We start from the raw sequence: 26,968 nt of genomic DNA, 5'->3' as shown, positions 1-26,968 counted from the left end.
CAATCTTAGTGTTTACCCTGTGACTTGAAAATAATGGGCTATTTATCAATCTTGGTTGATGTGATTCTTGGCTTTAAAATATCAGTATATGTTACATGCTTACTAAAACAAAATAAATTCTTTAACTTGGACAAATTCACTGATCTTGGCACAAACGCTTTTCTCTTAAGTGTACTATCATCTAGGTAAGGCAGGACTGGTGTTGTTCTCATATTAAAAGCGTTGGCTGGCCCAACACATCTTTGTATACATATATTATAATATCTCTAAAGCTAAGGTTTTCTTGTGTGTCTTTCACAGGAGTTTGCCATGTCTCAGAGCTACAGTGAGTTTTTCTACTCCTATTGGACAGGGCTATCCCGCAGTGGTAGTGGCAAGGGCTGGCTGTGGATAGATGGAGCCCCTTACACCTCTGAACTGTAAGCCTTTGGAATATTTTGTGGGAAAGGCTTTAATAGAGACATATTACTTGGGTGACAAGAGTTCAACAATTTGGTTCAACAAGTACTAATGAAACATCTGCTTTGTATTGGAAACTAAGTTTGTGGGAGAATGCTTAACAATGTATAAAATGTTGTACTTGCTCTGGAATGGCTTATAAGGCAGCGAGGGAGGCAGATACAAAGTATTAGTAAAATAATAGAAAAAGTTCTTTGTCTGGTTGCTTTTAGAAATTTTTATTTCAGGGCCTGAAGTTTCTTGGAGCATTAAAAGTGTCTGCAATTCACTCAAGGAGAGAGAGAAGAGCAGAGGAGAGGAGAGGAGAGGAGAGGGAGAGATCTTTTATGAATGAATAAACTGAAGCCCAGGTTGTAATGGTGGCCTAAAGTCACAAAACTTCACAACTTGTCAATACCCAGAGAGAGCATAAGACCTCAGATTTCTTGGCTTTCTGTGCATTGAAATGGAGAGCACATCTTTAAAAACACAATCTTTAAAATCTTTTAAAAATCTCCGAGATGACATATATGGTGCTATTATCAAAAATTAGTTTTACTTATATGAGTATTTAGATGGAATTGTACATGGTATCCTTTGAAACAGGCAAATGTAATGTCTATACCAAAATATATTATCATTTAAGGCCATGTTTGAACAGACACCTTTCTTCTCTATACACCGTATAGGATTTATTCTCCCAGGAAATAGGACATATTCAATGTAATCATTATTATTTTACAGTTAGATAAACTGAGTAGATACTTTTTAAGTAAACTAAAGGTACATAATTTTCAGATGACAATAAAATATATGTTAAGTTTGGATTATAATGCATACCGTAGTATTAGTTAAAAACAGTTTTTGTTGTTTTGGCTAACCTGATGCTTCTAAGAAACTGAGGGGGTGAAAAGAAAGAACTTGGTGGCTCCATCTTTCCAGCAAACTCATCCTGGGCATTTATTCTTTAATTTTTATCAAGCTAGGAATACTTCCTGTATACTTTCTGGGTACTTACTATTTCATTTTAGAAATAGACTAAGATTAACCTTTTATTCTTTTCTAAGGTTTGAGATAATTATAGATTTTACAAGCCTAAGAAGCAGGGACTGTGTGACCATCCTCAATGGAAAGGCCTTCTCCAAGGACTGCAAAGAGTTGAGGCGGTGTGCATGTGAAAAAATGGCGACCACAGTCAAGCTAGAGAAACTCCCATAGTTTCTTTGAACAGTTACATGGAAGTGATTGACTCTCCAGCTATGACTATGACTTTGGGCTTTCTTCAGAGAAACTGAAGATCAGAACAAAAGTTGCACTTGTAATACTTTGGTTTCAGTTCCTGTCCCCCTCTCTCCCCCCATTTGATCCATGTTTCTACAACAAGTCAACAAAAAGATTGCGCCAAGCAAGGTCGATGCAAGGGATATTGAGACATTGGGAAACAGAAAAAAAAAAAAAAAAATGAGAAAGGCAATCGTTTGACTGGCACGAGAAGGATTTTCATGTTTCCTGCTTAGGCTCACCAGCACTTCCGCGCTTGGGTTTGTGCACATGCTTACCAGTCACAAAGAAGTCTTGATTACACTATTCACCAGTCTCAGAAACCCATAAAGTTGCAATCCACTTTCTTGACTTAGAAATTACTTTCTAGTATTCTTTCCTCTCAAGATCTACTATCGTCTCCTTGTTCCCATGTCTTCCTTAATATCTGGAGAAGCGAAAAACTTACTGAAGCAGAGGAAATAAGTGTATGTAACAACCTTTGTTCCAACAGACAAGTAGTCCAGGAGAAATTAGCAATCATTCCTTATACTGTGCTACCAAATACACAACTAATTCTTTTTGTTTACTTTAGTTGAAACTTTTCTCAATCTTTCAATAAAGCCTCCATCTGCTATGTCTTTGGCCTACTTCCCAATGGAACAATGCTCTTTATTATAATCTTATTCATTCTCTTATAATCTCTTTATTATAAACTTTGTACAAATATACCTCCCGTATCCGTTTAAGACTCCAATGATTGTCACTTTCCCCTAGGAATTTCTTCAAGAAAAGAAATATTCTTAACTCAATTCCATATCAGAATTACTATCCCTGATGCTTCCTTCAGAGAGATTGAAGACCAGGACAAAAGTCAGTCTGTTTATGTGCAACTGGAATAGTTTAGTTTCAGTTCCTATTTTCTTCCATTTGATCCATATTTATACCTGCAGGTACTGAAGATTTAATAATAATAAATGTAAATAATGTGAACTGTGTATGATTTTAAAATGGATTTGTGATTTGGGGAAAAATTCAGCATGGAGATGCTCTTCAAAGTATGATAGCAGTCAGTGTTTTGGTTAGTTGTGGCTTACGGAGAGTTTGTGGGGACTCTACAAGAGTACTAATTATTTGATTTTTTGAAGAAAATAAGAACTCTTTGAGATGCACACTGTCTTCAAGCAGATGGTCTTAACTCTTTCCAAAAATTAAATCCTTTGAGGCAAGGTTATGTCATCAACACATGGCTAAAGATGAGTAAACTGAATTGTAATAGGGCAAGTTATCCAATCAGGTCACGGAAAGCAAGAGGCTATGACATCTGCATACGTAGCTGGCTTCTTCCGTAGGTATCCGTTTCTCAGAATGACAATATGCACATCTATAACAAGGGTCATGGCAAATAACACTGTCGCAAACACTGACTTTGTTTATAGATAGATCCATTTTAGGGATTTAACCCTAGAAAAAATAATTTGTCATAAATCTTTATTTTTCAACAGTGGAAACGGATGCTTTAGTTTTATTTTCAGTAAACATCTATCTTATGGTAAAATAACATTAAGTTACCAAACATATTATAAAGAGAACACTTTTGTATTCATTTTCATGACTATGTCACTTATCAATTACTAGTTTCAGATTTCTTCTTTCCAAATTTTCCTTTCAATTTTCTGTGGATTAGCTAGATACTTTCTTCAGTATTGAACAAATTTTGTGTTAATTTATTGTGTTGTACAAAGAGAACTGCATTTGTGATCATAAAATGAAAGTATGAAATCCCTTATTTTGATTTATTGTTGAAAAAAATCACTTTAAGAAGTTTATTAAGTATAAAATAAAAATATTTCTAATTTCCTCACGGTGTTACACTTAGCTGAAATTAGGTAAATGCAAAATTAGTTTCCTAATCTAAATTGTAATATAAAATTTAAGAGATGTTAAAAACATGCAAAAAAAGAGAAAGAATTTAGTGGTTTTGTTTTTTGTTTTTTGTTTTTTAAATAGAGGAGCACAAACAAGCATAAACAAACTTTTTTAAAAACCTGTATTCATGAACAAGTATAGAGAGCACCTACATTGGTGAGCAGTGGATATTACCTAATATTTTCTATGTTGAGGGCTGATATTTAATGCACACAATTAATGTAATAAGCACATAACAAGAAATGTGGATTAGGCCTTTAGTTAAGCAATTAAGTGTTATTTAAGCCTTGCTACTGAAGAAAGAAAATATGGTTAGTATGAGAAAAGTCAAATGACTTTGTGGTCTAACTCGTAAAATAGAGACATGGCACACAAGTTTTGACCCTTGGTACCCTACATAACTACAGTCTAGTTCAGGGTTGGATGACGAGTGTCTCTTTAAATGACATTGCTTTAGTTAGGGTCTTGCTGGTCTGGAGAGTGAGTGTTGAGTAGTCTCGTTCTAATCTGCAACCTTAGGGAAAGTGTCATTTTAGATAGTGAGGAAGGAAAAAAATAGCATTTATTTGACATCTTTGGCTGTACTTGAGCTTATTTTTCCTCACTTTTGCCCTCAATAATCCCCTCACCTGTGTAACAAGACCCACAACATTGATCACAATATGAGCAAATATTTCAAAAAACAGGAGTATGGCACAACATTCTCTTTACAACATTTAAAAAATGTTTAAGTCTGAAAAATAATCATAACATGAATTTGAAAATGTGATTTGATGAGAACAAATGTCCATTGGGAATCCAAGAGGGCAGCACCCCATAAATTGGTTTTTTAGCATGAGAAGACTTTTCTTCTTTAGGCTCTGTGTGTACTTAGATAATTCCAAAGAAACTGCAGGATAAGTCAAATGAGGAACATGACTTTTCCTGGTAGACTTGAGTTCCCAAGGGTACACAATGAGCTATTTCTTTTTTTGTAGATATTGAACCAGCTCTTAAAACTTATCAACAGGAAACAGGTCATGAGTCCTGTAACAGCAGGAAGTATGAGAAGTGTAATAGGAGCTTTTACTTTGGAGATATAAACAGACCATGAAATAAGTAGAAATTAGTAGGTTGCCTCAGGGTTTGCCTTAATATTTGGCAGTGAACTATTTTGTAAAGGGATTCTTATTATTTTTGAAGAATAAAAAAAGCAGCACAGTATGATTTAAATTGTACAAACTTTTTTACAAGTTTCATTGTATAAACAAATTTTTAGAATTTAATATTATTATTCTATCAATTTTACTATTTGACTGTTTTTTTCTTTTTGCACACAATGTACTTTAACCATACTCCATTACAAAGCTGCTTTACATTTGTAAAACAGAGTTTTATGTCATTTTTTCTTTCCTTTTCCTTTTCTTTTCTTTCTTTTTCTTTCTTTCCTTTTTCTTTTCTTTAAAGCTATTTGGAACTCAATAAGATGAATCAAGATATCCAATTCATTATTGGTGGGACTAGGGTATAAAACTGTTCATCTCAGTGCTAAAGCCCAATCTCTTACCACTACCTTGAGAAAGGTCTTAATATTCTGGGCCAAAAGCAATCAGCAGTAAATAAATCTTTTACCCATAATATCTGTGTGGAAAGCAATATTGCCACTGAGGAAATTTGTAGAAGCTTCTGGCAGCTGCATCGTAGATAAAATTTTAACTTGTAAACATTGTATGGCTTACTGGTGGGATGACATCAGCTGAAGGATGTTTGCCTTTTGCTTCATTGTACTTTTTCTAAAAAGAGTTATTAAATGTTTCCTATCCTTTCTCTAAACATAGCTCCATGACAATACTTTGGAGAATCTTGAAGACAAATAGTCTTTACTACTAAAAATTGCTATTGTTTCTCCTTTATTCCAGGTTATTATATTTAGCTGCCAGCTGTCAGATGCCAGCTGTGAAAACCAAAAACAGGAGACAACTTCTACTGTGTTTTCTTTGCTCTTCTCTTTTTCCGGGTTTAGTGGAAAACCAGAGAAAATCCTTTTGATTGAAATTCCCATGATTTAAACTCTACATCAAGAGTAAATAAAGAAAAAAACACCCAAACATGCCCTCCCCATCCTTAAAGGACCTTATCCTTTAGAGGTCATCTTTTACAATGGACTTCCAGGTTGATTTAAATGATTTCCACTGTCTCAGTGAGTTAGATTTTATTTTACTTTACTTATTTAAGTGCTGTCTTTATTACAAAGGGAGAAAGATGAGACTCTCGTGTACCTCAATTCCTCCTTTTGAAAATTCAAAGATTAGATAAAATTATATTGAATTTAGCAAATATTTGATGACAATCTACTGTGTAGTAAGTTGTTCTAGAGATGGTAAGTGGTAGAAGAATAAATTTTTGCTTCCTATAGATGACAGAATATTTTCATAACCACTGCCTCTTGGAAACAAGCTAATCCACATTCAAGGAGCCTGTAGACCTAGGACACAGATTATCTACAGATTTATTTGAGGAGATTCATTTACTTTCAGGTATTCTATCCAGATAGTTGCCGACATTTTACATATAAACTTTATCTTCTCATTATTCTTGTAACATGAGCAGGAAAAGGGGTAATTTTTATCCTGACTATACACATAATATTGATGCCTAGAATGATTGGTGATTTACTCCAGATAACAATAGCAAACTCTATGCATGGTATCATCTCAGCAATTTACACATATTAATGATTTAAGCCTCAATAATTGATTAATCTCTAGTTCAAAATTTAAAAAAAAATATTTTGAAATCAGTCCTCTTATCATTTTACAACGACAAAATTGAGGCACAGAGAGATACAGTTAAAAGTGCTGGAAAGCTAATATTGAGAGTCTGGACTATGAGTCTTTTGATTTATGAGTGATGGGGATGGTCAGTGAGAGGGAGGAAGGGAGCTTACAGCTGTCTTTTACTGGAGACACACTGATATTGGCAGCCTAACTATTCCTTCCACTTAAGTGAAGGAATAGTGTCACTCTCTAGTAGAATTCTGCAGTTCTAAAAAGGATATTGTCTTACAGGCAGCGCAGAGAGCAGCCTGTCTTTCTTCCAATTTGAAAATCCATATCCTTGTCCTCCCACACTACCAAGTCTGAGAACATAATGTCTGAAAACCTAGCGAATGCGTAGAAAGAGCTGGCAGACAGCAAGTTTCAAAGGCCACATTTATTTATATATTAAAAAAAATATATCAGTCAGCTAGTACTATATCTTCCCCCCATCCCCCATCCAGTGACTTATAGATTTCTGTGTGGAGTTTATAACTTCAGACAAAAAAAAAAAAAAAAAAAAAAAGCGACACATGGATATACTTTTTCTTCAATTTGTTCTCAATCCTTCAGAGTTTTGTACTCTGTAATTCTGAATTAATTGTATTCTTGGCAATTTGAAATCAGTATTGAAGAATACTACCCAGTGCAAATGCAAAAATAAGTTTTGAGTCCCAGATAGCTAATTTTCTTGCCCTTACTTTGGTCTTCTGCATTTGCTCTTTGTCATTTCGTGGCAGGCTTTCCAATGATCTGTTCCAAATGCTATTGCAATAGATGACTTTGAGCACGATTTCTTTCAAATAGAGGATTTTAACACATACTTCTCACAGATAAAATATTTCCACATGGTGCAGTTAGCAAAAAAGAGGAACTTGTGTCTGAGGTATCCACAGAGCTTGTGAGTTGATTGGGGTCTCTGTGTTGACAACCTGAAGAGGCAAGTCAGTATATCTGAGGTCAGGTAGGGAGCTTATAGTGACGTTCTCTTGGGTAACTAAACGAGGGTTTGTTTTACTTTGTTTTAACATGGCACCCTCCTGTAGTGGTTTTGTCCTCCTTCTTCAATAACAGCTGTTTTCTCTCAATAAAAATGTTAATATAATTTTAACAAACCATATATTTTTAAAAAAACACCACAAAGACAGGCTTTTTTTAGAATCTTTTTCTTGACTTTTAATTCCTAAAATACTAAGGCACCTGATTCTTTTCATTAGTCTTCCTAGTTTTATCTAAAAAGCTTAATATGAAAATTGCTTAATAATGACTATAATCTCTTTCCCTTAGCACTCGCCAGTCCCTAAATTATACAAAAGAAATATACTTGAAAATTAAATAATATTGTTCATTCAGACTTTCAGATTTTGATGTGGATGTTCTAGAGGATAATGGCAGTGGGTCTGAGCGGGAGGAAGGTTTAGAAGCCATGAAGCTTCTCTTAAATTATCTCAGTTTTGATTACAATCAGAAGCCCATGAAATTATAATGCTGGCTATGTCTCTTGGAGGAAATTTAAGGTATAAAATAAAATGAACATTTGAATTTTCTCATGTTTCTATTTTTTCTGTAAACACTTACAGGTTGGGAGAAGGGGAGGAGCCATCTTGCCAAAACAAAGATTGGCCGAGTTCTTCCTGAGACAGCCCCACCCAGTAATCATAGTCGCTTTTGATCATCCTCAGGCTGCCAGTGATAAAGTCCTATAAGAAACAAGATCTGAATAATGAACTAAGGGGAAAAACAAAACAAAACAACAAACTACCATGAAATATAAACTGTGCCATTTTGCCTAGACAGAAATTAATAGGAATTTGGCAGCTGGAGGAAGAGAAAGAGAGAGAGAAAGAAAATTTAAAAGAAGAAATACATTTTTATAGACTTTTTTTTTTTTTTACATATGCCATATGATCAATGCAGTGTCAAAGACTAAGGGAAAAATAAGCATCTTCTATTAAAACAGTTTTAACAGATTTAGTTTGGCTGGCAGATAGTGTCTGTCAAAAAAAAAAGAGTGTTATATGAAAGCTTCATTATCAGGAGAAGTAAAAATATCTTTGACATCGTAGATCATAGAGATCATTTTTTGTCAGTATACGTCAATACAAAAAATAGTTTAGAAGATTCCAGAAGCAACTTAACTGTAAGCATATTTTGTTAAGAGAAACATTATTAACTTTTGTTACCAAATTTGTACAGAAAAAATAGTGTAAACTCATAATTGTAATAAGTTACTTCAAGTTGCCTTGGTCTACTGCATATCTTTAACAAATTGTTCTCTCATTATTCTTGTGAAAATGAGCTTCGACTAACTATTGAATATAGTAGGCATACCTTTTTAATAAGGTCGGAAATGTGTAACTCTGCATTCTACTTCACACATACTTATGAGTAGAATGATTTCAGAAAAACATCTTATTGTTCATTTGTTAAAATGTTAGTAAACTAGGTTTAATGTTTAGCAAACGCTTATTTTCACAGACTTCTCTATTTCATGACTTGTTTATACTTCTACTTTTCCTTGATAGTTACCAAATTGTTATAGATTATTGTACTTCCCTACAGCATTGGAAATAATAAATTTAAAATATATATATAATTATTGTATATGTATATCTTAGAGTAGATTAACATGTCACAAAGTGGTATTTCCCTTATCCCCTCCCCTTTTTGATTAACAAAAGCCAGAGAATAAATATATTCTCCTGATTTTTGAAAAATCATTCTGTGTTTTGTTTCTTTAATTTAAAGGTAAACAAACTATACTAATTCCTATTTGGTCTCTTTTAAACTTTCATTATAACATATATGCTACTGTTATAGATTATTAAAGAATTCTATCTACTAAGTCCTTTGCTTTAATGGGTAACATGGGTATTTTCAGAATGATATGAAACCATAAAACAGCATTTACCATTTCTTCTTTGCTGTCTATTTGTAGAAGATTAGAGCCCTTCTTTAAACAATCCTGTTTACTGATTTGCCAAATTTTCCAGGTTTCAAAGACATGGTAACACCTTTCTCCATTCTGAATCCAGTTGTCTGGACAAGGGTTGCAGTTGTGGCCTTTGAATAAAACATTTTACTTTATTAAAGTTATTGTAAAAATATTAGAAGCACATGTCCTTAAAAGAACCCTTTGTAGTATCCCCAGTAAAGCTGAACATTCTAACCGAATGGTTTATATTTTGTAGTACTTACAAGTGTTAGCTTCTCTGAGGCTGACTACAGTAAGATTTATATAATCATTTTCAACTTCAATAGGTATCTAAGAATTAGTTTAAGATAAAATTAATTTGGAAATACCTTTTTCCAAATTATTCCTCTTCTATAATAATTGATCTGATTATTGTTTTTATAAATCTTTCTTTAAATTTATACATTTTATAGCCTTTATTTGTTTTCTTATTGTTTCATATCTCTCAATCTCACTGACCCAATCTAGTTGGAAATGTACTGGCCCATTAGGCAAACTGAGTCATAAGACCATAATAAATAATGTAATAAAGACTCAAATTGATGTTTAAATTCTGAGATTATAAAATACTGACTACAATTTTGCAAAGAATAAAACATGTGCCACTGTTTTCTTTGAGGATTTGGTGCATACATTTGTACCAACACTGTGAAAAGTTGTTTTTATATCAGTTACCTAAACTGAAAGAGTTTTGCATCAAGTTTTGGCAATATTCCATCTGGAGGTCACGGTTTCCCTTCCCTTGTGTGAAGTTCGACAGTGCTGTGTCCTGTTGAAATAGATTTTCTTGCTGCTTCTTTGCAATAGTAGACACCTGGAACACTTCAAATAACAATCATTTCTAATAAATTCCTGACAATTTACAACAAAGTCATCCTTCAACAGATTAAAGACAACTACCAATTATGGATTATTTTTGTGACTTTAAATTGTATTATTTTAAATTTTAGTTTAGAATTTACATTGTTCAAGAATCAAAAACTACAAAGGATACATAACAGACATCCTCTTTGTCACCCCCATGTCCTTATTCACCAAATTCCATGTCCCTAAAGCAGTCAGGCTTACCAATTTTATTTTTTTACTTTTCCAGAGATATTTTGAATTTTACAAGCAAATGAACACAAACAGTAACAATCTGTTTACATGATTTTGCAACTTTTATCGCTTAAAATATATTTTAGATGTAATTTTATATCAGTACATATAGCACTTTCTCGTTCTTTCACTACTACTGTATAGGATTCTATTGTATGGATGTACCATAATTTATTTTAGTCATTCTCCATTGACTTTTAGGCTATTTATAATCATTTGATATTAAAGAAATAAATACTGTAATAAAGAACCTTAATCATATATAATTTCACACTGTGTAAGTATATTTTTCAGATAAGTTGCTAGGTCAAAGATTATATGCACTTAAATCGTATTAGATATTTTCAAATTATCCACTACATATGCTATTGAAAATGTCATTTTGGTATCTTTCGAATTTACATTTTTCTCTTTCTATTTGATGCTGTGTTTCCTTTTCTATGAAGTGTATAACTATATGCTTTATAATTTTTTCAATGGATTTCTAGTCTTTTCTTTATTGTTTTATATGACATCCTCATTGTGTTGCGAGAGTTAATTTAAGCAAGCCTGGAATCAGCCTGAGCAGTGTTTTAAAAGTTCCTGCAGGACATTGACCTCTGGACAAGGATTAGCCATATTGCTTAATAGTGTAGCTTTGTAATCATCAGTCTGAGGATATTTGGGCCAGATTATAACTTGTCAGCACTATATATTGATGACATATGATTGATAATTTTCCTCTGATTATAAAAAGTCCCTGAGAAGTCTGCTATCGAAGCTGGTTACCTTGCAGGAATATGCCTGTGTAATCAGCAAGATATAAAAATTCCCAGGAGGATGCTGTTTTGGGCTCCCTGGTACCAAGGTGCTCTGTATACCCATCAGTGATTCTTGATCCGAGAAATTGAAAGTACACTTAGAGGGGAAGGAAAAGGTGCCTGCCTGCACCTGGCCTCTCCAGAACTCTTTTTGTAATACATATTGGTACCTAAACACTGTTATTAAATTGTATCCTCTTCTAGCACTAAAGTAGATTTGTGAGCACTGTCATTTTAGGACTCACTGTCTTGAGTCTTCTTTAGCAACTAATCTTGTTTAACTGACTTTGTTAGTACACTTACATTTTGGTAAAGTTAGCTTTTTGTATGATTTGAGCTACAACTACGTTTGGATCATTTGTCTTTTGACTTGGGTACAATTTGGCTGTGCTCCTAATAGAGAATATTGTCATAAAGGGGAAGTTTGTGTATAAAAAGCAATTTGTTCCTACGCTTTGTTTATCTCCCCATTAACTGGTCAAGTCAGTATTCATAATAAAATATTTTAATTGCGTATCTGCATATTCTGATCTGTTTTAGTCATCAACATTGCTACTGACAAGGAAATGCTAAAAATCAAGAGCCACAGACTAGAGAAAGCAGATGTTTATGGCCTATCCATCTGTGGATAGGACAAGCAACCTGGGCTGCCAGCGGCTTATTTTCTTTCTTAGCAAGAGCCTGGATCTAAGCAGAGTGGGGTGTAGGACAGTGGTGTTATTTATTTTATCCTATTAGACAATGAAAAATAATAATATTCCTTTTAGGAATTTGAATTCTTATTCTAAAATTTCTGATTTTATAATTATTAATGATTTTTTTCACACTATACTTTTGGGGTTACTATTGCTTTGTTTATTACTATATAAAAAGCTTGTACTACATAAAACTGTAAAGAAACTGGAGAAAGGGAAATGAGACTTCTCTTTAGTTTACCTGTAAGTGGGAAGCAGCGTGCTGTATCTTTATTAGTATTGGGTTGTAATCAATTTATAACAAATGAAAAATAAAGATTAAACAATATAATTACTGGGAAAATATAAGACAAACTGTTTTTAAGAAGAAAATGAAAGTATTTGTTACATTATATGTGTTACCTAATTGATAAGTTAGGAAAATAAAAAAAAAAATTAGTAAAAACAAAAAAATCTGATGTTTTAGAAAATATTTTGCACTATAGAGTTTTTTTAAAACAGCAAGTCAATTAATATAAGTGATATAGTAGAAAAAAACGGAAACTACAAAATAATAACAAGGAAGCAAGAAATTACTTTTACTTACATTTACTCTTATCACTCCTTCTCCTTCTCTTCTTCACCCTTCTCTTTCTTGCTTCATGGTCTTCCATAGTGTTTATATATCATTATGGATTTAAATGGCCTCTTAATGATAGGCATTGAGTTTTGCCCAATCTCATCTCTCTCCCATTGCTACACACTCAGGTTTATTTACAGGCAAATTTTTCAAAAGTGAGATTTCTGGGTCAAATTTAATTAATACAGTTTAAGATAACACAGTTTGTTCAGAACATGATTGTCTTGGTTTGTCTAAACAGACTCCATGAACTACTCTGGGAAAAAGACAAAATTAAGCATCCATTGGACAGCAAGTTGTTTTTAAGAACATGGAAAATGTAGAGTATGCTTTTATGAACATCCTTAATATGTACTATATGCTTCTTGGTTATATAATAATTGGTGATTGGCGACTATAAATTTATTTTTATAGAAAAAACAAATTCTATATCCCACTCACTTGAAAATATTGCTTCAAAATGTTGCATCTTCAGTTAATCTTGTTTTTAATTGAAAATGTTCTTTGCAGTTTCTTTTATTTTCTTACCCCAAGTAGTTTATAAAATAACATTGAAATTTGTTATGTAGATTTGGTACTTAAACCATACCTTTTGATATTTGCAATGTCAGTTAAATATGGATTCTTGTAGTTAAAATGGAATTTGGCAATATTACATTAACAGTTCTCAGTTTTTACAGAAGAAACTAGATTATTATATGTTAATTGACTGCTCTGTATATGCTTTCAGTGTATTTGCTTTGTAAACAGATATTAAATGTGGGTTTCTTTAAAAAATAGACCAGCATTTGATTTAAATAATTTTTTTTCATAAAACACAGAGGGAGGATAGGGTGCGATAAGGAAACCTTTCTGAAAGTTCTAACATTTGTTGCAGGGTTGTGAAATTTTATTTGAGAAGATAGACAAGGTAAGCTTGTCTATCTTTTGAGCTCCTAGGAATAATTAAAATATTCTTCTCAGAACTACCAGGAAAATGAATTCATAACTAGCAGCAAAAAGGTCAAGCATCCTATGCTTTATGGAAGCAAATCTGAACCTTTCTCTTCCTCATTTCAGAACTCATAATTCTCCCTCACCATCTAATGCCTCCTGGATGGAGACATGATTTGCCAAAGTATACAAGAAAGAAGAATTATCTAGGCAATGACCTTCATCTCTCTCTCTAAGCACTTTTCTTAGTACTAGCATGAGTCATAATAAAGGTGCTTAGTCTTTTTTCTGGAACTGGAAGCTCTGTAATTATGTCTTATAAAAAATTCATTTGCTAGAGAGAGAAACATGTTTCAAATTTGGACTAAAAAGAATAAAAAATGTGATTAAATATGACCCAAATAAGTTCTCAGGCTTGCATTAAACATTAAACTGTAACTTGCTTAAAATAAAGTGAAAACTCTTATTAAAATAATGAGTTAAGTCAAATTTAGAATAAATGCATATTAGAAAAGGTAAAGCATATACTGAAACCTTTCAGATTGCATGCTTTGGCATGCTAACATAATTTGCAAACATCATAATATAAGTAATTATTTGCATTATTTTCCCTAAAGATATCTATGGCATTAGATTTGAGTTAAACACCATTCATTTGAACATTAAAAGTTATCAATAGCATCTAAGTATTTAGAGAGTTATATTAAATAAATATCCCATAACTTAAATTAGGATGCCAATATTTTATATCATTTACATGCATTTAGATGTTTCTATTGATTTATTTATTCATTTTTAAATTGATATTTTATTATGATATACACAAAATTATATGTAAAGCTATATGCACTATATGATACACATAGACAGATAAATTATTTTGAAGATATCCTTTTGTACTTACACTTGATGCCCAAGAAAATGGAAGTTGCTAATGAGCCCACGCAGAAGATACATAAAATCACCATCACAAGACACCATGTTCCTAAATAAGGAATAGGGACAATGAAATTGAGTTAGAAAAAGGCCAGGATAAGACTAGACTGAGTAAAAGAAAGAATCGATTTAAGGTATTCCAACTAGAGAATCACTGAGGCCTTGTAACGGTAACAGGAAAAAGAGAACTCAAACTCTGAAATACAAGTTATAACTTGGATTATATTCAATTTGCAAAAAATGTCAAAATGGACGGATTTAATAGTATACTTCCCTTATCCTTATATGATGCCACAACCTTACTAAACGAGTTATATGTATTCTTTTCTAACGTATTTTAGAGATTATAGCAAACCAGTTAGCAAATTTTAATTTTTGAAAGTAAAAATGTTGTATTACATTCTCCTCATCTCTTTTCAGTATCACTTGAACATGACTGGTGCAAAGATATTTCATTTTAAGGATATAATTTTAGATTAAGAACATTTTTTTCCAGAAAATTTTGTAACTATTTTGGAAGTAAAAGTAAAGAATGTTTGACTTATTGTATTCCTAACACTAATCAGAGAAAAGGATAAAATTTACCTTAGGATAGTATGATAACCTGAATAACACCCCAGCTCAAGATGCCCATGCGCTAATCTCTGGAACCTGTAAATGTTACCATTATGTGGCAAGAGAGACTTTAAAGATGTAATTAAGTTAATGATCTTGAGAGGGGAATATTATCCTGTTTTATCTGGGCCCTCATAAATGAGAGAGGAGATCAGAGGGACACAGTGCAGTAAGATGATAGAAGCAGACATTATGCTATTGGCTTTGGAGGTAGAAGAAGAAGCCAGGAGCCATGGAAAACAAGGATGCAGCTCTAGAAACTGGAAAGAACAAGGGAATGGATTCTCCCCTAGAGTCTCTGGAGGGAATGCAGCCCCGCGAATGCCTTGGTCTCAGCCCAGTGAGACCCATTTTGGACCACTGATCTCTAGAATTATAAGATAATAAATTTGTGTTATACTAAGGCTGTAAGTCTGTGGTAATTTGTTACCTCAACAATAGGAAACTAATACAAATATTAAATAATAAAGACAGAACTGATTACTATAGCAGACAGCTTCAGGCTTATAAAATTTTGCCAGTTTTTCAACCTATATTTTCCTTTTTTTCTTAATATTTAGCAGATAAATTGCAAAGGAGTGTTTTATGCAGAAACTGAAATAATTAAAAAAATGTATTTTTTACTTATTTTGCAAATCTGGGAATTCTTTGGGGGGAGAGAGAGAGATAGAAAGAGAGAGAGAGTGAGGAGAGAGAAAATACTACATATTCGTCAAGTCCATTGCTCTTTTCTTTTTCACCTTTACTTACCCCTCTTGCACTTCATTTTTTAATGTTAGCGTATCAAGTACATTATCATACCTTTAAATGGATTACCTCATTAGAAAAATCACCTAGGTTCATTAGATATAAACTGCAAAGTATTCAACTAAATAATTGAACTGGTTACCTGAATATTTGGTGGAAGATAGATGTTTCTGGTAAAGGTTTGGTGGTGGAGTATCCCATTGAAGGGATGTGTATACTTCTTCCTCCTGCATATCTGAGATACTTTGATAGGTCAGACAGTCCACACGAACGGCTGAGAAAAAATAACTCCTTTTGTAGTCAGGAGTACGTTGGTGAAAGAACCGAAATTGGCTACTTTTTCACACCGGTGAGAAAATATATTAAGTTTAAGGAATAGAATAAATGCATGTTCATCTAGAAAGTAGAAGTTTATGAAGTTTAAGCCAAAGCACAACTTGTTAAAGAAGGAAATGAGAAAGGAACCAAATTCAAAATGGCCGATAATAGAACATGTTATTGCTCTGGCTTCTAAAATGTAGTAAATATTGAAGGTGAATGCACTGGACTACTTTAAAACAGAAAGAAAAGAAGTGCAAAGACTGCACTTATATTTGGTATTGGACATGAAACATGGGGATCACCTGGGTAGCAAAGATACGAAGATAGCTCCTGTTGGGCAAACCAGGATGTAGGGAGTTGTAGATCACTGTGTATCTTTAAACAAAAGAGTTAAAAAGGGATTGCATCTCTAAAATAAATTTACACACTGCAGTAGTGAGGCTAATGCAGTTGTTGTGACAAGTAAACTTCAAAATATTAGTCATTTAACACAATAAAATTGTCTTTCTTGCTCACATAATATTTTATCTTCATTAATCCTAGTTAGTGGGGAGTTTTCCTCCAAATGGGCTGTGGGCTCCGTCTCTATTTAGAGACATTAAAGTCCTCTACTTCAAGCCACTGGAAAGGAAAAGAAAAGGTGGCAAATCCATACCTGCTTCTTGAAAGCCATAACTTCTATCACATCCATATCCACTGATGTAATGCCCTTGTTTGGACCTAAAGGTTGAGCCTGATAAACATTTTTGTTTAACTAGCAAACTTTCTATGACAACTTAACTCTAGAACAGAAGCATGAATTATTTAGTGGATAGATGGTCATGTTGGCCACATCCTATGACTATTGTGCTGGTATTGAGAAATCTGATATTTTAATTATCATTGGCCATTTGTCTTTATGGCCAAAGGTCATATCTCAGTAATTTACAGTCTGCAAACCCCAACAATCTGCAAAATTGCAATGTTCTTTTTTATTTCAGTGTCTTGCTGGATCAATCACAGATCTCTGTAATAGAAGAAAATAAATGGCACTCAAGGGTAATCTAAGGGCATTTAATAAAGATCTTATTTATAAAGTTTGGAGAAAGCTTAAGGGAAGCAAAAAAGCGTAGGGAAAGATGCATTGGGAAGCTGTTATTACTTGTAGGCCTGAAGCATTAAGGGAAGGGCATTTGTTGGAACTTTGAAACCTGTCTGACAGGGGCCCTGGCCTAAGATAGAGGACATGTAGCTTTTGCCAAATCATAAAATGGTAGGGAGAGAGCCGGAGGAATAAACACCTTGACTGTTCTCTCCTTTCATCCTCTAATCACTGCTAGCACTCCCCCAATAGTTGAATTGACTGGAAGCCAGAGGCTGTGTTTGCTCAGATAATGTTGTTCATTTGAGTTCTGTCTCCCAATGCACAGAGTGAGGCTAAGAGAATTTCAAGAGGCTAATGAAGAATATCCAGGAAATTTGTCAAATATTTATATGACTTTCATATGACCTGAGATTCTGATGTGAAAAATAACATGACTTACTCAATGGAATTGTTTCTATCTTGAGGAGAAGAAGAGGAAGAAACCATAAGCATACCAAATGAGCATTTAGACTAATGTCGGGAACACAGGTACGGAAGTCCACTGTGTTGTCATTAATTTCCAGAATCTCTCAAATTTTATCAGCACTAAACATCAGGGTCAGAAAGACCTACTTTTCCCAAATACAGTATATTCTCTAATAAATTTCTTTGGGGAAGCATTGGGCATTCCCAGTAAAAATTAATAGGTTACTTGTATTACTTTTGATGTTTTTAATCATACTACCATTATTAAAGATGACTTGTATCAGAATCAACTAAGGATCCTTATTAAAAACACAGGACTCTGTGTCTCCTCAGCCCTCAACTGAGTACCATAACTATTTGTATTAAAACGTCTAGTGTTTTAACAAACACTTCAGTTGAGATGTTTGAGAATCATGTTCATAAATTTTATTACCACAAATTTAAGAAGAATGAGACCCTCAGGGAAGCTGTGGGTGGGAAGGATATACAATTTTTGCCTGTTATCCTGTTAAAGGGTGCCTCTCCACATATCTATAAATACTTCATGAGTTACTCAGCAAAAACCAAACATAGAACTGTCAGGAAAAGAACTAGATAAAATATTTTTATTTGCTGTTCTGTCTACTAGCCTTTGGGCCTTGTTACGAAACATTTACTCATTTTCAAAACCCATCAGGTTTTTTACAAACTTTACTGTTTTTTCCTCCCATGGGAAATTACTGCTGTTGAGTCTGACAAGAGGTAGACTTGAAATTGAAATTATATTTATATAGTATTTTACTGACTGCACCACTTTCCATAAAACTATCTCACACATTGGGAAGCTAGAAACTGTGCTTGGTGTTGGGCAAAGAATAACAAATAGGAAAGTCATGATGTTTGCCTTCATGGAGTTTCTGATATAGTTAATATTCTGAAGATTTATTTTAGGTTGCAGAGCTGTAAGGTATACAAGATGTGTGTTATCTTATTTTTACTATGAAACAATGGAAGTTAAAGTGGCTACTTGACTGGTCCATATCTGTACTTTAGTTAAGTGTGCTCATCATCTAAATTATTCTACTGATTTCAAGTTTAGTATTCTTTCCACTATCTTATGCTATCTTTCAAACTTACATATTTTGCACAGCTTAAGTCAATTAAGCCCTAACCTTTCTTGTTCCAATTTAAAATGTATATGTTTATGTCTGAAGATACAGTGAGTCAAACTATGTTGAGATAATTAGGAATGGAAGACAAGAAGAAAATCTATGGAAACAGAATAACTGGGAAACAAATGATCAATTCACAGACTGGCTTCTGTATGTATAAAAAAGAGACTAAGTGGTCTTGGTAGAAAAGATAATGTAAAGATGACTCCAAGAGGAATAAGTGAAAAAAAAGCAATTTTATGGCTAGTGATTCCTTTATCCAGATCTTTTATTGTATAGCCAAATACTCATCTGTGACATCCTGCCCATCTCTTTGCTTTAAAGCAATTCATCTACCTTTGCCATCCCTGCCTTTCTCTCACACATTAAATAATGTTTATTCTTACAGAAGGTAGGGTAAATTTTCCCATTATGAAAATAAGCACAATTCATATTTTCTCTTCCATTTCCAGAAAGCGCAAACCTGTGAACGAAAAAGGTAGAATGAGTTTCTTTGAAAACTAAATATTCAACATTAAACTCCATGTATAATATTTTGTTGCATAAGGTAGAGACAAAAATTATTGGGGGGGAAGTTAAAAACAACATTCAGACCATCAAGGAACTTTCAGTATGCTAGGGAGTATAAAGTATATGCATTTGAATAGCTCAGTAGTAATTCAATGTGACATAAGATTAAGCAGCAAGTAAACGGTAGTTACAGTCGTAATCCTTAGGAAGAGATGGATAGGGATCTGAAAAGATGGCAGAGACTCTATCTTCTCATCTTTTCATAGAAGATAATATGTTAGTTCTGCCTTGAAGGAAGGGTAGTATTTAGATCAGCAGAGGCGGGAAGATAGGAGAACCCTGTAGGAAAAGTAGCTTCACATGCTGGAAATGAGCTCAAGGGAAAGTAAGCTGATTAAATATTTTTGAAATAAAGATTTATGTTATAGGGTAGCAGATATAAGGCAGTACACTGTATTGTAGTTGCCCGTTAATATGTTTATATTCTCTGCTACACTGATAACACATTCACCAGATATCTATGGGATACCTACTATGTGCCTGGATTGTCTGTAGAAGGATGGAGCTTTATAACATGAACATTAGAATCACCTTGTGAATGATGTTGCACCTGATTCTCGGAGACTCTTAAGGGGAAGAGTAGGTAAAATACTACTGAAAAGTCGAAAGAATCTGCAAAGTAGCAACTTTCAACGATACAATAATGATAATTTGTTCTAAAAATATGTGAAGAGAATCAGATTAAGCTAAAAAAAAAAACCCACAAACATATAAAATGTTCCAACAGTGAGGGTAGAAATGAATGAGAAAAAGTATTGAGAATAGAGGTGGGTTATGACTTAGATAAAGAGCAAAAGAATGGGATAGTAGGGAAAGTAGAATTGTCTTATTGCTGGTGTTCTCTCATTAGGATGAACATCTGCTTATAGGGTATAGAGCTGCCTCTCAACTATTTACTAACTTGCATTCAAGAGAATAGAACATCTCAAGAATAAAAACTGCTAGTTATGTCTTGTATTCTGAGTTTCCAGTGACTTACATATCTTGGGGGGGAACTGAGCCATCTTCCCATGTCCAGATCTCATTTGAGTTCTGGCGGGACAATCCAACCCAACGAATTAATCCAGTCCTGGATTTGATATATTCCTATTGCAAACACAAATAAATATAATGGTCAGAATGCTCCCACAGTTCTTTAAAAACATAAAGACAAAGCTTCATTATAAGACCAAGGACCAAAACAACAAGTTAGATTATGTGTCTATATTAATAGTAATCAATTATATTTGCTATTTAGATTGTACCAAGGTCACTTGTTTTAGAATTTAAAAATATTCATAGAACACAGGAACTAAATTATACACAAAATAGCTGATATTTTAATCTCCATATATGTTTATTTTCCACCAATTGAAGATTAGAGTACCAAATATGGCTCTTAAATGAGATAAATGGTAAACAAATAGAGAAGAAAAATGAAAAAGAAATACATTATTGGCGAAACTTTATATTTCCTAGATTTAACCTCTATTACCTTTGATTCATTATTTAGTTTGCCTACAAAATTTTGCATTAGAAGTATTAATTTATTGTGTTTGGTTGGGTAAAATAAAATTATTGGATGTCTTTTTCAAAGGGATTTACAAATAACATACATCTACTTTTTCTGATTTACCATTTTCTACTTAGGAATTTTCATATGTTTTATTAATTGCGTAGTTTTAGGCCTGAAATAGTTCCAATACATATTTGTCAAATTAATAGATGAATTAATCAGTCAATCAATCAATCTATGGGTAACAAAATCAAATGGAGGTCAAATGTTCATATATTCTCATACTTCCCAGAAAAACAGATAGATGAGAGTACATTTTTAGCAAATAAGAAAAAACTAGAGCTTCTAAACAGACATGTGAGACACAGAATGGCATTTCATAAAGAGAAAGTCACTTAGGACTGCTTATTTCTTAAAGCTTGAGCCACTAGTCACCTTTCAGTGAATTCCTGTTCTTTTCCTTAAAATACAGCCACATTACATACTTCATTATAGGAAGTAATATTCTATCTGAAATTCTGCCTGAAATATAACTTTATTTCTCAAAAATTATGTTACTTCCTCTTTTAGTTATAAATATCCAGCCTGGCATCAGCTTAAAATAATAAGATTCAAGAGGTATTTATATGTCTCCAATTAATCTCTTTGTACTGGAATTGAGACTTTAGGGCACACACTTATTTTGTCTGATTGGAAAGAAAATTTTATTTATCTAAATATAGTCTCTATGAATCTGAGCCTACAAAAATAGTAAGTAGATGGTACAGCAAGTTAAAATAAGAGGGCACAAAATGATCATGAATGCCACTAGGCTGATCTCCTCACGTCTAGTACACTACTATGTACTTCAGCTCTCAAGAAATTATAAGTCAATTTTGCTGATCAACTATATCAATTGTGTAGAATATGACTGGCTTGAATATTTAAACTCTGTTGAATTTCTATCTGCACACAGCCCCAATCCTGATCTTCTATTCCCATTTGTATGTTTTTATTGTAATGTACAAAAAAGTAAATGATTACTATACTAGAAATTATAGAATAAATACCATAAAGAATTTTTGCCTTAAGAAAAATATGTTTTGATAAACCTGTTACTGGGTAGAAGGGAGACTCCAAGGCTTAGTTTCTTGCCAGAACCCAGGATTCATGAAAAGAAAAGCTACATTAAATAATAGAGTGTGAATGTGGACATATTTTGTTTGAAATTATAGCCTTTGTTAGAGGCTGTCAAAACGGGAAGTGTGGAAGAGAAGACATGTTTAACAGAAAATTTTCAACTTAAATCCTGTGTGTTTTGCAAATGAAATTACTCCCCAAACTGTTTGGGAGAGCCTATGAAAAGATGGAGTTTGCATTACGATTTGTTCAGTTGTCTATAATTTAGCAGAAACTAAGAAGCATATAATTTTAGGATAACACTGTTGTTTATATTTTACAGTCATATTGAGTTTCTTTACCCTTTCAGATTCTTTATGAATTAGCAAATAGAGTTAAAGAAGCTAAAAAAGGTTAGATGACTTTAGAGATAAGACCAGAACTCAAAATCTTAGTAGTCTTATTTCACCACTTCCTACTCTCAAATGTAGTTGTTACTGAGCTTGATAAGGTTCTCAGATTAGCACAAATGAGGAAGAATGAGAAAAAAAAATTTTTTAAGTCAAATGTTTCACTTGAGATTTTTCTCATTATTTCAAAATATTTGACACAGGAATCTCCTTACCAGAATGTTCTGGCTGGCGATCTTCAGTAGAGTAGCATTTATGTTGGTACAGTACTGCTTACTCTCTTCCCAAGTTAAGTTGTGCCTGAAAAATCCATAGCAACTATCTCCATAATATCTCCAATTGGTGTCACATGGGCTGCACTTATGGTCTTAAGGAGAAATCAAGCATAGGAATCTTTTTTGTTTTGGAATTACTTTTTTTCATAGATTCAGTGTTTCCCATAGTTCTCAAGATTTCCCACAGATAGCATCACAGAAATACATCCAGGGTGGGGGAAATGAAAAGTTTACCAAGCCATACTTACTAAAGTTATCCTTTTGTTCTGAATGTTTTATTAAATCTTGACAGAGCTGGTTGGCTAATTGTTGCAGAGTTTCTGAGATATTTTTATTCTTGACTTGTAGGTAGTTTTGCTGTATGACAACTAGATGTAAAAATTAGTTAATATTTTATAATCAAGATAATTAAGGTAATGTAAAGGCCTTTCAATAAACTTTAATTTCTCTAGAATTACTGAGGTTTATCCAAAAGAATAAATGAACTATTTGAAGGAAACAGTCACAAATAAGGAGATTCCAATCGCCTGCCCAAAGCAGTTGTTTTGGTTTCCTTAAATACAGATTTCTAAGCAGATTTCATTAAACAATGACCTGTTATTTTGTTTTTCATATAATACCAAAATATCCATTCTTTGAAAAATAAATATTGATTTCTTCATGCTGAAAGTATTGTGATATTCAGGTAAATAAAAAATGATGAATAAAAGATTATAAAATATCTTATGAAAAAATGAACTACACAGATGATAAGGTGACATTGGGGGGCTTTTAGATATATAGGAAGAAAAATATTTATAAATTAGGTGAGATACAATTTATCTCTTAGTGGAAGCAAATACATTCATTAAAAAAATAGGAAGAAGGATATTTTAAGAAGAGGGAATAGAATGAGCAAAATCTTAGGCAGAGGGACATAGGATTAATTTGCAAAACAGAACACTCCATTTTGGCTGGATCTTAAGATATGAGGGATAGGGAGAAAAAAAAGTTTCAAAAGATAGTGTGGATATGTGCTGAAGAATAACTTAGACTAGTTGAAAATTCTTGAAAATAATTTTTAATTAATAAAAAATATAAAAGATTTTAATCAGAAGAAAAATATCAGAGTTCTTTATTGAAAATATCTTGGAAGTTATGTATAGGATGATTAGAAGAGTAACAAAAATAGTGACAATTAAGCTTAGTGGCATGCACCAAGACTCTTAGGTGTTATCGTCCTCACACGAAATGAGTCAATACTTACACATAATCCCCAGAGCCACCAACCCAACAACCAGCCCGATGCACAAGATCAGCAAAATCAAAGCTATCACACGCCACAAAGATGAGGAAGCAGGGTCAACTGTGGGCATACAATAAAGATGTCAGGGGGCAGGCAACATGGTATAGTTATGAGGCAGTATCATTCTTGGCCTTTCTAACTCAGGATTTTTTAAGTGATATAAACAGTATCATTGGCAGATCCTGTCAATGTTCCCTTGGTGATTATCAACAGTAATCACAACCCACTCCCATTCCACACATCCATCCCCATCTTAAGAGGACTTCTCTCTGAGTCTAAATATAACTAGTTATTAAGATCTTGTGTGTTTGTTTTGTTTTGTGGCCACCCCCATAAATAATTGCTTTAATGAGCAGGACCTGGAGAATCACACCCATTTGGTGATATATTTAAAAAATGGGGTTTTCCAACATTCTTTCCCCTTATGGCCTTGCTTTCTATTCCCTTTAGCATTAAACTCTATAAGCCTAAAGTAATGTTCCCTGTTTGTATCTAAATAAGTTTATCTGACCCTATGTAGATACTACTCAAATGCTATAGAAAAAGTTCATTCAGGAAAATAAAATAAAACTATACATATTATCAAGTTTTTTTTTTAAAAGGAAACTAAGGTTGACCCACTTTAATAATTAATTTTCAAATTTCTGACTCTGACCATCTTACCTGAGGTGAGACCCGGCTTTCGAGTTTTAATATTTAAGGTGATATATCCATCTTCATCCTGCATGGCTTTCTTTGCACTGCAAGAGAGCTCAGGGTTCAATGACTTTGCAAAATGTAGTATCCACTTTTATGATTTCATTTTCTGTCAGTCTGTGATACTCCTCTCTCTGGTAAGGTGGAGCCATGAGTTGGGGCATATGTTTTTGGGGGGTGTGTATGTGTGTGTTTTTCCAGGAAGCCCTTTTATAACTGCTTGGAGATACACAAACCTTGAATATAAAAACACAAAAATAATAACTTGTGGTAAAGGAGTAGATACATTTGTTTCCTGTTTCCTTATCCTCAACTCTGAATGAAGGACTATTTCATCCTGCGTATCCTTTCAGAGAACAAAAGTTCATGCTTCATCTTAATACTAGCAGAGTCTAAATCATATTGTTTAAATGAACCGATTCTGTCGAAAATTCAGTGGTAAAACATTAACAAATGTAGTCTATCCCATTATGAGGAGAAATTCTAACATAATTTGATCTAATATGAGCTAACCTAGATGTTTCATGGTCTTATATTAGGAGGCACCATTCCTAACTATGACCTAGAATTCAACGAAATGCTTGCATTTTTCATAAATCAAATTCTTCAAAAATTTGAGGACTCCACACAAGGCATATTGCTTAGGGTTAGGCACCAAAGAGAATAATCACATAAAGTGAAATAATATGGTTTGGGACTTGGTGTATTGTCTTCTAGGTAAAGCTGAAATGGCTAACACTAAGCCTCAGATGATATTAACTTGCTGTATCTTAGTCTCTGGATTGTAATTCATATTGGTTTTTGGGTGTTTGATAATTCTAACCACAGATTGTTGGTGTGATATCTAGATCTGTGTTTCATAAATATATATGTGCCTTTATTTGCATTCCCCCAAGAATGGCTTTGTGGTGTTAGAAACGTGCTAGGTGAGTACAGAGATTCCCAGATCAAAGGCACTTCTGATAGCTTCTGATTCTGCTTTCTCCCTCTGCATAGCCGATAGATAGAAGTTAAGCAACAAGCAGAGAACTGTAGGGGAAAAAATAGATATAACGAGCTTTTCTTTTCTCTTTTCCAAAATACAGAGGATTTGCTAAATATCTCTTCATCATTCTTCAAGGCATATTATTGACTAATTTTAATTGTGCTTGCATATTTTATTGCTCCCTCTTTTTCTGGTTCAGGAAACTAGAAAAAAAATCTGAAAAAAGAAAGTTCTTATTCCTAATAGCCTATGAGTTTAAATTTGGAATAAAAAACCTTTATTTATTTATTTACTATTTTAGAAATTAAGAGGCACTTTTACATAAATTACCTCTTTTATTTTAAAGCAGATAGTTAATTAATGTTTATTATGTTTTAGACACTGAAATTGATGATGAGTATTCAAGGAAAAAGTTATGATACTAGTCTTTATGGAGAACGGAATTTCAGATTTTTGCTACTTAACCTTTATTTTAATATTTAGGACAACTTCCCTCACCCCACCACACAGCAGCTCACATTCTTGTACCTCTTTCTTGCTTCACTCTTTTCTGTAGCATTTATAACTGTCTGACACACAGAGAGTCTTCTTAAACATTTAAATTTTTGTTATTTATTCCCTCAAGAATATATTCAATGACTCTAAAATAGTGACTGAGATACAGTTACCATCCAATAGACATTGGTGAATGAATGAATGAATGAATGAATACATGTACAATGGGCATTTTCAATCTAATATTACACATGCAAAAGAGAAATTTAAGGAATCTTGGGACTCTTCTATTCTTGTAAAAAGCAGTACCATCTACCGAGTTTCCAAGTTCTTTCCACCATAGTAAATTTTAAATTTAGGCATTGTCCACACTCCGTTTTCTATGTTTATAGCTGAAGAATGAGTAAAAGACATTAGGATCACAATGATAAGTTGTAGATACAATAAGAAAAGAAATATGGAATGCATAACATTGTGGATAAGATTGATCAATGTATATTGATGGCTAGTGAATCTGTAAAAAACTAAGACAAAAATAAAATAATGTTGAATGCTATAATAATGTCTCTAAACTAAAAAATATATATATAGAAAGGAATTGAGCATTTTACAGTTGTAATATCTTTTTATATACCTTTTAATGTACGTCACCTTTAAGCTAATCCTTTTCATTGGTGGTATCCTGTTCTCGCTCTCAGTCCTCAGCATTAAATTTGTTGGTTCACATTTTACTTACTAACCTCTTACACACATTATAAACTGTTTATTTTTGGAAAAAGCTAGGATTTCCTGTCCTAGC

General features: G+C 33.2%; 2 protein-coding genes across 3 annotated transcripts in view; one reads left to right on the top strand and one right to left on the bottom strand.

The window, feature by feature from the left end:
- Nucleotides 1-6,840, top strand: part of CLEC1A (C-type lectin domain family 1 member A) — a 24,150-nt gene extending 17,310 nt beyond the window's left edge. Inside the window, exons 5-6 of the mRNA XM_039874298.1 lie at nucleotides 301-419; nucleotides 1,506-6,840. Of these exons, the coding sequence (XP_039730232.1) occupies nucleotides 301-419; nucleotides 1,506-1,656 (270 nt within the window). The 3' untranslated portion in view covers nucleotides 1,657-6,840. The remainder of the gene's footprint in view (nucleotides 1-300; nucleotides 420-1,505) is intronic.
- Nucleotides 6,841-6,914: 74 nt separating this feature from the next.
- LOC120611715 (C-type lectin domain family 9 member A) lies at nucleotides 6,915-24,904 on the bottom strand. Of its 2 annotated transcripts, XM_039874296.1 has the most exons (12): nucleotides 24,657-24,904; nucleotides 23,955-24,053; nucleotides 22,957-23,076; nucleotides 22,649-22,800; nucleotides 20,410-20,516; nucleotides 19,247-19,323; nucleotides 15,982-16,113; nucleotides 14,446-14,526; nucleotides 10,072-10,218; nucleotides 9,334-9,485; nucleotides 8,001-8,122; nucleotides 6,915-7,354 (listed from the first exon to the last, which is right to left on the bottom strand). In XM_039874296.1, exons 1-12 carry the CDS (start codon nucleotides 24,718-24,720, stop codon nucleotides 7,222-7,224), a joined length of 1,386 nt encoding a protein of 461 aa, XP_039730230.1. In that variant the 5' UTR covers nucleotides 24,721-24,904; the 3' UTR covers nucleotides 6,915-7,221. The 2 variants fall into 2 exon arrangements, with proteins under 2 accessions (XP_039730230.1, XP_039730231.1); XM_039874297.1 differs by lacking the exon at nucleotides 23,955-24,053 and having other exon boundaries at nucleotides 24,657-24,902.
- Between the last annotated feature and the right edge of the window lie 2,064 nt (nucleotides 24,905-26,968).

Source organism: Pteropus medius, unplaced genomic scaffold (genome assembly GCF_902729225.1).
Source record: "Pteropus medius unplaced genomic scaffold, Ma_sr-lr_union100, whole genome shotgun sequence".
Lineage (NCBI taxonomy): Eukaryota > Metazoa > Chordata > Mammalia > Chiroptera > Pteropodidae > Pteropus > Pteropus medius.
The sequence above is the reverse complement of the archived record's forward strand: the minus strand, read 5'-3'. Positions and strand labels throughout refer to the sequence as shown.